We start from the raw sequence: 10,722 nt of genomic DNA on the forward strand, positions 1-10,722 counted from the left end.
TAATCTAAATTATACATTGCTTTGCTTGGTTTTGTTCTTATTTCCAGCACAAAACCTAGAGTTCATTGTGAGATACAACCCCTTTTTTTGTTAACCTTGAGAGTTTAACTGGCTAATGAAAACTGCCAATCTTTCCTTCTTCCAGCATTTTAAGTCTTCCACATCAAGCATCTCCAGTATCCCGCACCCCAAGCCTTCCTGCTGTAGACACAAGCTACATTAATACCTCCCTCATCCAAGACTATAGGCATCCTTTCCACATGACACCCATGCCTTATGACTTACAAGGTGAGTCACTGGTTCTTCTGTATTGTCACATAGCATTATGAATGCCTTTGATCTATAGAGTTCTCTTCTAGGTCAATCTAAGGAAGAACTGGAAGATTGAGCTAACAGGGCCTTGGACCCAGGGAACTGAGAGAAATAATATGCCGTCGTTATAAATACTGACCCATTTCCTTGATTGTACTGTCATTAGTAGCCAGTGTTTTACTCCCAGTGGTAAAACTAGTGCAATAATCTTTAGATTTTGTGAGCTCCTAAGGACTCTGCAAATTGTTTTTGAATGACTGCTAGTATGTGGGTTTGAATTTTGGTATATATGAACATTATTTTTTTTTTGCCATGGGGGACGGAGTCTCGCTCTGTTGCCTGGGCTGGAGCGCAGTGGCACGATCTCAGCTCACTACAACCTCCACCTCCCAGGCTCAAACAATTCTCCTGCCTCAGCTTCCCGACCGAGTAGCTGGGATTATAGGCGCCTACTACTACACCGGGCTAATTTTTTGTATTTTTAGTAGAGCCAGGGTTTCACTATTTTGGTCAGGCTGGTCTCAAACTCCTGACCTCGTGGTCCTCCTGCCTCGGCCTCCCAAAGTGCTAGGATTATAGGCATGAGCCACCACGCCCAGCCCTATGAACATTATTTATTGTACCCTGACTTTAGTTGTAATGCAACAGGCATTGTGGGTAACTATGTTGTATTATGTTTTAGATAATGGTGAGTTGAGACATTTGAAAGTTTTAGCTTTTATTCTAATGAATTTGATCCTTTTAAAAAAAATTTTTTTTTAATTTTGTGGGTACATACTAGGTGTATACATTTATCTGATCCTTCTTTTTAAAAGCAGTTTGAAATGTCAGTATACTCATTTGTATATTTTGAGTTCATAATCATTTATATTATCAAAAAGAATTGTTTTTATATATCTTTGTAGCATAATTTGAATATTAGTCATATAATCTAAGAACTTTTTTTTATTAAAAAAGCCATATATGCTCATTGTAGAAAATTCAACACAGAAACATAAAGTGAAAGTTTCCCTCTACCTATCCCCCAACCCCACTCCCCGGAAGTTACAGCTACTGTGTGTGTGTGTGTGTGTGTGTGTGTGTGTGTGTGTGTGTGTGTGTGTGTGTGACGGAGTTTTGCTCTTATTGCTCAGGCTGGAGTGCAATGGCACGATCTCGGCTCACTGCAACCTCTGCCCCCCGGGTTCAAGCAATTCTCCTGCCTCAGCCTTCCAAGTAGCTGGGATTACAGGCACGTGCCACCACACCTGGCTAATTTTGTATTTTTAGTAGAGACGGGGTTTCACCATGTTGGTCAGGCTGGTCTCAAACTCCCGACCTCAGGTGATTCGCCTGCCTTCGCCTCCCAAAGTGCTGGGATTACAGGCATGAGCCACCACGGCCGGCCAGTTACAGCTACTCTTAACAGTTGGTTAGATATCTTTCTATACCTTTTTTTCTACATGTATGAAATGCACTGTCACTATCAAGAACAACAGTGCTATGCATTTTGTAAGCCTTCATGTTGTAATCGGTTATAATGTAGACAGTGAGTAGATGCCCAGAGTATCTGTGGTGTTGTATTTATCTACAGCTGCGTGTTTTACTTTTCCCCGTTTAGATATCATAATGAAACATTTAATTCATGCTTGTTTACTTGCTTTTCATCACATTACACATTGGGTAATCTAGAAAAGAATGTTAATTGGAAGGGGCCTCCTTGCAGTGAATCCTCAGCAGCCAGGTATCAGAGCTGTTCCTTCTTGTATAATAGTAGCCAGTTTTCAGGCACTCAAATCTCTTCTCGTCTCATGCCACTGCAGTCTGTCAGTTGAATCTGATAGCAAATGAGCAAATTTAAGAAAGAGAAAAATCAGTACTACAACTTACTTAACCTAACTCTTTCAACTTCAAACTTTCTCACCTGCAAAATGAGGGAAAAACTAATTACATACCTCATGAAGTGCTTGTGAGGAGTAACTTAGAGCAGATTGAAAGTTTCCTTAAGAGGAGTCGAGAGCATTTGTTAAAAGTACTATGCCAGTTTAAGGATCAGTGTTAGATCTGACAGAGTAGTAATGGCCCCAGATCCCCCAAATGGGGTCACGGAGAAGACAAATCATTGCCAAAGCTTAGTTTTCAGCCTTAGTAATCTAAAGAAGGGAGAGACATAAAACATTTAGCTCAACTCTTCATGTTTAAATAAAATTCTGAGTGACGTAGCATTTAAGACTTGTATTTGTTTTTGAAGTATTGGGGCATTTGGAAGAGTTTTTCCTTCTTTTTCTTTTAAACTGAAAAATTTTGTCTTCCACAGGATTAGATTTCTTTCCTTTCTTATCAGGAGACAATCAGGTATGTTATGAAAAATTTACTATTATTTTAATTGTACATTAAAAATACAGTCATGCACCGCATAATGACATTTTGGTCAATGACAGGCCATATATGCATTCCATAAGATTATAGCTGAAAAATTCCTACATCAGTTATAGCCATGGTAACATTGTAGCACAAGGCATTACTCACATGTTTGTGGTGTTGCTGGTGTGAACAAACCTATGCTGTCAGTCATGTAAAAGTATCACATGTATAATTATGTACAATATAATGATAAACTATGTTACTGGTTTATGCATTTACTATATTTTTTTATTGTTATTTTAGAGTGTACCTCTACTTTTTTTTTTTTAAAGTTTGCTGTAAAACAGTGTGCCATGTTATTCCAGGACAGCCTCGTACATCCCAGTTTGCCACATCTCTTGATTGCATCATTTCCTCTTGTGCTTGATTAAAATCTTGTCTTGTTTTGTTCATCATGGCCCCTAAGCATACAAAATCCACAGCTAATGTTGCCAGTAAGAGGTCACATCGAGTGATTGACATGGAAAAATATTAAGTGATTAAGGACGATGAAAGTGGAAGATCAGTGATAGTTATTGCTCCGCGGTCAGGCAGTCCCATTCTACCATAGCTACAGTCTTAAAGAACAAGAACAAAGTGATAGAAGCTATTAAAGGATCTGCTTTGTTGAAGGCAACAAAACTAACAAAAATTTGAGAAGGGCCTGTATCAGATATGGAGAAACTTGTAGTGACCTGGATTGAAGACCAGACACAGAAACATATCCCTCTTAGCACCATAATGATCATGGCCAAAGCAAAAAGTTTGTTTGCAATGTTTAAAGAAAAGACTGGACCCAACTACACTGTTAAATGTACTGCTAGCTCCGGGTGGTTTAAACGATTGAAGAATCATTATTCATTATGTAATATCAAAGTGAGTGGAGAGTCTGCAAATGCAGATGTGAAGGCAACTGAAGAATTTTTGGAAACTCTAGATAAGCTGATTATGAAGGAAGATTACTTGCCAGACAAATTTTCAATATGCATGAAACCTCCCTATTCTGGAAGTAAATGCCTGAAAGGACTTTCATCCATAAAGAAGCCAAGTCAATGCTAGGTTTCTAGGCTTTTAAGGACTAGATAACAGTCTTGCTTGGGGCCGTGTTGCAGGCTACAAATTGAAACCCTTTGTGATCTGGCACAGTGAGAACTCCAGAGCCTTCAAGCATGTCAGCAAGCACACACTGCTCCTGTGTACTACAGGAGCAATAAGAAGTCATCGATGACCCAGCTCTTCTTCCAGAATGTCCTCCTGAATTGCTATGCCAGCAAAATGGAGAAGTACTGTTTAGAGAGTAACATACTTTTCAAGATTATGATTTTTTTTGATAATGCTCCCACACATCCTCATTTGATTGGTGATCTTCATCCCAATATCAAAGTGTTGTGTCTCCTTCCATAGACCACTTCTTTGATCCATCCAGTGAATCAAGGAGTTGTAGCAGTTTTTAAGGCCTATTAAAAGATCCTGAGGAGGATCTTTGCCCAGGCTATTGCTGCAACCGAAAAACACTGAGAAGACACTGATGCAATTCTGGAAGGTTTACAACAGCTATGGCTGCATCAAGAACCTTGCTTGGGCATGGACTGATGTCACCAAGGAGTTTATGAATGACATCTAGAAGACACTGAAGAAGTTTATTCATGACTTCAAAGAATCTGCTAAGGATGAAGAGGTTGCAGAAATAGACAAGGCTGTGGTTGAGATGGCAAACAACTTTAACCTAGATGTAGATGAGGATGACATTGAGAAGCTCCTAGAGGTGGTTCCTGAGGAATTGACTGAGGAGCTGTTGGAACTGGAACAGGAACACGTAGCTGAAGATGCAAGAGAAAAGGAAACTGCAGGAGACAAAAAGGAAGAAACTCCAAGAAAATTCACAGTGAAAGGTTTAGCAGAAGCTTTTGCAGACCTCGACAAGCTCCTTAAAAAATTTAAAAACATGGGCCCTGGCCGGGCGCGGTGGCTCACACCTATAGTCCCAGCACTTTGGGAGGCCAAAGCGGTTGAGGTCAGGAGTTCGAGACCAGCCTGACCAACATGGTGAAACCCCGTCTCTACTAAAAATACAAAATTTAGCTGGGCGTGGTGGTGCATGCCTGTAATCCCAGCCACTCGGGAGGCTGAGGCAGAAGAATCACTTGAACCTGGGAGGCGGAGGTTGCGGTGAGCCGAGATTACGTGCACCACTGCACTCCAACCTGGGCGGCAAAGCGAGACTCCATCTCAAAAAAAAAAAGAAAAAAAAAAAAAAAAAAACATGGGCCCTAACAATGAAAGGTTTTCATTAATAGAGAGGAATGTTTATGGTACATTGTCTACATACAAGCAAATCTATGATAAAAAAGAAACAAACCAAGCCAAACACCATGGACATATTTCTAAAGAGTGACACCTCCTTAAGAAGAGCCTCAGGCAGGTCCTTCAGTGGGTGTTCCAGAAGATTGTTGTCATAGCAAATGACAGCTCCATGTGTGTTATTTTCCCTGAAGACCATGCAGTGGGACAAGCTGTGCAGGTGGAAGACAGTGACGTCAATGACCCTGACCTCCCTGTGTAGGCCTAGGCTAATGTGTTGTGTGTGTCTTCATTTTTAACAAAAAAGTTAAGAAGTAAAAAATATTTTAAAATGTTAAAAATAGAAACTTACAGGATAAGGATATAAAGAAGGAAATATTTTTGTTCGGCTGTACAATGTACTTGTGTTTTAAATTAAGTGTTGTTACAACAGTCAAAGTTTTAAAAAATTAAAGTTTATAAAGTAAAATTAGTTAGCTAATGTTAATTTATTATTGAAGAAAGAAAAATATTTTTAACACATTTAGTGTGGCCATAGTGTACAGTGTTTATAAAGTCTACAGTAGTGTATAATAATGTCCTATGCCTCACATTCACTCACTGGCTCACCCAGAGCAACTTCCAGTACTGCAGGCTCCATTCATGGTAAGTGCCCTATACAGGTGTATCATTTTTTAATCTTTTATACCATATTTTTACTGTACCTCTTCTATGTTTAGATACACACATACTTAGCGTTGTGTTACAATTGCCTATGGCATTCAGCACAGTAACATGCTGTACAGGTTTGTAGCCTGGGAGCAGTAGGCCAGACCACACAGCCTAGGTGTGTAGTAGGCTCTACCGTCTAGGTTTGTGCAAGCACACTCTGTGATGTTTGCACAACCACAAAACTGCCTACTGATGCATTTCTCAAAACACATCCGTGTCGTTAAGCGACGCATGACTGTATTTAAAAGTATAATGTATAGCTGAGAGAAAGATAAATTTCCTTGGAAAACTTAGAGTAATCATACCCATTACCATTATGGGCTTTAAAATTTAAATAAAAATTCTTACTTTCAGTGGTGCCTGAGTGTATAATAAGAACAGTGTCTGTTGGTTTCCAGTACTGTTTTATAAAGAAACATGGCAGTGAGTCATATTGACTGATAGATTTCTTGGCTAAGTATCTCCTTACTAGCAAGAGCGTGGACTCTCTGCCCCTCCTACTGCTTCTGAGCATATGCTTCTTGGGAAATAGAATTGATAATTGCTTGCAATACAAACTAAAACAAAAAACAATAAAATTTTTAAATTTTGTTTTTCCTCCAGTTTCAGATACAAAAATGTCTTCTCAAGATCAATGCTCCAGTCCTTACATAAGGCCATTTGATTTTGCAAAATGTCTTAGTAAATATTTCAGAAACCCTAGATACTCAGGCTATCTTAAATTTACGGCTGTGTTCCACTGAGGAGAAAAATGTATTAATTTGGAAGTATAATTAACATTTTTGTGTCTTTTGTTTCCCCTCCCTAGCATTACAACACCTCCTTGCTTGCCGCTGCAGCAGCAGCAGTTTCAGATGATCAAGACCTCCTACACTCGTCTCGGTTTTTCCCGTATACCTCCTCACAGATGTTTCTTGATCAGTTAAGTGCAGGAGGCAGTACTTCTCTGCCAACCACCAATGGAAGCAGTAGTGGCAGTAACAGCAGCCTGGTTTCTTCCAACAGCCTAAGGGAGAGCCATAGCCACACCGTCACAAACAGGAGCAGCACGGACACGGCATCCATCTTTGGCATCATACCAGACATTATTTCATTGGACTGATTCCCAGGCCCTGCTGCTCCCATCCCCACCCCAGATCAAATGAACTTGGCAGAAAGAAGAGAACTTTGTGCTCTGTTTTACCTTACTCTGTTTAGAAAAGTATACAAGCGTGTTTTTTTTCCTTTTTTTAGGGAAAAAATTAAAAGAAATGTACAGAGAACAAAACTATATTTTCAGTTTTACTTTTGTATATAAATCTAAGACTGCCTGTGTGATAAAACACTTGTTTAAAAAAAAAAAAAAGGAAAGAAAAGAAAAAAGAAAAACAAGCACCCACAAACCACCTTCAGTTCATTTTTTTTCTGGATTCTGAAGATTTTTCATCATTTGTCCTATGGTTTTGGTTTTATTTGACTTCAATGGCATTATTTTATTTGCAATAACAGAAAAGGAATTGCATGTATGAAGTTTTCAATTGTGGGCTTTTCTTTGTTGTGGGGAGGGGGTCGGGGGATAGTTTGATTTCCATTTTCTGAAAACGACAGACTTGGATTCTGTTTGTGTGTGCATATTTTATCCAGCCTTAAGTTATAAAGCTCATCTGTCATGCTGCATTCCCTGTGTATTTTCAGGACATGGCTCGTGGGTGTGTGTGTTCATTGTGTGCGTCTGTATGTATTTTTCTGTCATCACTGTTCCCTCTCCTCCCGAGTGTGCATTCAGTTAATATAATCAGTTGCTTGCTTCTTTCAAAGTGCTTTGAAGGTCTTGAACTCACGTGTGAGCATCTTTATCAACTATCCCAATTGCATGTTCTCCATCACATATTCTCTTATTTGCCCTGTACCCCCGAGAATATGTTTTAGAGATATTGGAATAAAGCTGTCTGGGTAAGGAGTAGGCTTAGCCGACCTATGAATAATACACTTTAGTCTAGTTCTTTATTCTAAATCTGGATTGCCAGTATTGTGTATTTAAACCAAGTCTGTGAATACCTGCTTTTTTTGGCCACAGAGTAACAAGTAAGTTTTCATGTAAGATCTTCATACCAAAGTAGGAAGTAAAAATAGCTTAGAAAGCCCTGTCAGGTGTTTTGTGCAGCTGACAGAGGTAATGTTACATCACCTCAAAAAGAAAGATACACAGTCAGTTATCCTAAAAATAAATTGTTTGGAAAGTACAATGCACCACATTTTTGTAGAAGTCTACTATTTGATAAACAGTTGAAATTCAAGATGTGTTTGACCCTTAGTTATTTTTACTCTTTGGTTCTGAGTATACCTATTTTCTTAGCCTGTCTACCTTGTTTATCTTTTTCTTCACCTTTTAATAAGTATGACATAGGAAAGTCATTTTTTTTTAGAATTCATGGATCAGTCTGATCTACTCTTATTCATAATGGAACATGTAAATATACTGAAAACTGTTTTTCAGGAGAGAAATATGAGTTGGAGGGAAGGAAGAGTGGTTCTACTTATGTTCCAAAATCCTCATCAGAGAAGGTATGATGTTCTCAGGTGTGGAAAATATTTTTTAGTTGATTGAGAATGCAGGTTTAACAGAAAAGATAAAGAAGGGGCATAATGATTTTCCGGTTTTCCAGACTGGATTTTCTTACAACTGTTAATGTTCTCAGAGTTGATGAAGGACCACCTTTGTGTATACACTTGTAGTTTTAAACCTTGCATTGGTAACAAAATGATCAACTTTAATCCAGGTGGAATTCAAGATGGCTGTACTTCAGTTGTATGATAAAATTAATGGTTCTCATGACTGTGTGGCATCTAAAATTAATGTTTTTATAGCATCTCTCTGCCACTAAATTGTTGACTTGAATTTTGGGGAAAAAAAAGTTGGTGTTGATATGTATATGTGTGTGTGTATATATGTATTTATAAACAAGTGTGTTTGAGTAACAAGTGAGTTTCATAGTCTTCCCCTACGCATGTGTATTCCACACACAAATGGCTGAGTTGTAGTCATAAAACAATTTGCAATAAAAAAAAAACAGATTGTCAGTTAACCAGGAAACAAACAGTTATGTTTTTTAATGAATCTGGCATTACAGTGAGCAAATGTCGTATTAATTTAGGCTAATTTCTAATAGTACCATAATTTGTGTCTAAATTTCTATTGGGATAGAAATTACTAAAATTGTGGGGAGTTTTTTCTGATTTTTACATTGCTTTAGGAAACATTTTTACTAATTCAGCTGTCTTAGGTAAAATGAATAGTTTTCTTCCTGTTTTATGTGTCATTGTTAGTGGTCTCAAAATTCTGATCAGTAACTTTGTGTATGATGCTGAATTACAAACTGTTTGAATGATCCAGTTGAAAACATATCCCTCTACTTTCTTCAGTCCATTTGTAGAGAAGGTTAATTTCCCTCAGTGTCCCACATTATACCAACTTAAGAGAAGAACAGGTAATAGGGAGAAATAAACATATGGTGGTTTCAGTGGTTTTGGTCATGTGTCCACAGGAGAAACTAACCATTCAGTTGTCTTAATTTTAGTTCATTCCACCTTGTGAGGAGTTTGTTTCCATCAGTTGTTGACTTTCCAAAATGTTGCATTAATAATTGTCACTCTGTTGGTCTCATGGTCAATATCAATCACACTTTCATGATCTCTACTAATTATTAGTAGAGTCTTGTACTATGTCTTTAACTCCTAAGTTTAAGGAAAAGCACATAGTCACTTCATCTCTTTTTTTCTTAGCCTACCCTCACTACCCAACCCATCCCAACATTGACATGCTATCTATCTATCTGTGGACAAATAGTTCTCAGAATCTAGTCAAGTTGCCATCATCCCCCTTGCCTTGGCCGTTCATAGTAGGTATGCATATGTTTGTTTCTGTACAGTACTGTGTGTGTGTGTGTGTATATATACATCTGTATGCACACATCTTTGATAAAATAGCTATTTGACTAGCAGGGTTAAAGTGGCTTTTAATTACTTCGTGAGCGTTACTGGATACATCATCTTAGAAATCTGAACCAGAACCATGCCACGCTTGGTTGACTATTTTGAGCATTAAAATTGCTTTACTAATTGTTTAGACATTATCACAATTCTGTATATTTACTGACTTAGGAAAGATTCACGTAAGCTCTGAAAAATCTGATTGCTTGGCAGATTTTCCTTTGAGTCAAGTGTCTGAAATGGGATGGAAATATGTCCTAACTCTAAATTAATGTGGAAAGAGCATTTTTTAAAACAATTTCAATTTTAAATACATAAAACTTTCAAGATCTTCAGGACTTTTTAAAGCACATTTGAAATTATTTTAGTAAGAATTTTATCAATATATGTTGAATTCTGTTTTTTAATTAAACACAAAGCTTAGATTTCAGAAAGAGAGAGGGAAAATAGCTGGTGGTCCCAGAGTGTGCTGCTGTTGTTTAACAAAGGGGAAAATGTATATAAACAGATAAAGTTACCATAAATTTCATGAACTTAAATCTGTGATTCATTGCCTTAAAACTTTCTCTCTTAGAATTTCCATACCGCATGCCAAACCAGTAAAATGGCTTTTAAAAATGTATAGTAGACAATGTCAGTTTGTATAAAAGTACCAAGTGAAAATATTTATTACATGCATTGGAAAAAAATTGTTTACCTATTGAATGTTATCTGTTTATGTAGAGCTCTTTAGATGTAATAAAAGAAAAGCCTTCAGTTAATTTGTCTGCTGTAAAATAACACTGCTGGATGTTCACAGGGACAATCCCTATGAGACAAGTGATAATGGTTTGTGCTTCCAAAGCACCTTTCATCCAGAGATTTCAAAGCATGACAAGTAACTAATTTTCTTGCAGCATGCTTTGAGGTAAGTAATGAATATATAGCCGTCATTTCCCTTTCTTGTTGAAATATGGCTAGCTCTTTAATAAATCACAGCATCTGTTTAGTATAAGTCTGTTTAGTATCTGCAGTTTGAATGCTAAGAGCACCGTGGCCTTCTTGTAA

At 37.7% G+C, this 10,722-nt stretch overlaps 1 protein-coding gene across 2 annotated transcripts in view; it reads left to right on the top strand.

Moving 5' to 3' along the window:
* PIAS1 (protein inhibitor of activated STAT 1) overlaps positions 1 to 10,436 on the top strand; it is a 142,095-nt gene extending 131,659 nt beyond the window's left edge. For both annotated transcript variants that reach the window (XM_003267140.4, XM_030814644.1), the window contains exons 12-14: positions 146 to 288; positions 2,609 to 2,646; positions 6,515 to 10,436. In XM_003267140.4, coding sequence (XP_003267188.1) covers positions 146 to 288; positions 2,609 to 2,646; positions 6,515 to 6,808 — 475 coding nt within the window. In that variant the 3' untranslated portion in view covers positions 6,809 to 10,436. The remainder of the gene's footprint in view (positions 1 to 145; positions 289 to 2,608; positions 2,647 to 6,514) is intronic.
* The last annotated feature ends 286 nt before the right edge of the window (positions 10,437 to 10,722 follow it).

Source organism: Nomascus leucogenys, chromosome 6 (genome assembly GCF_006542625.1).
Source record: "Nomascus leucogenys isolate Asia chromosome 6, Asia_NLE_v1, whole genome shotgun sequence".
Taxonomy (NCBI): domain Eukaryota; kingdom Metazoa; phylum Chordata; class Mammalia; order Primates; family Hylobatidae; genus Nomascus; species Nomascus leucogenys.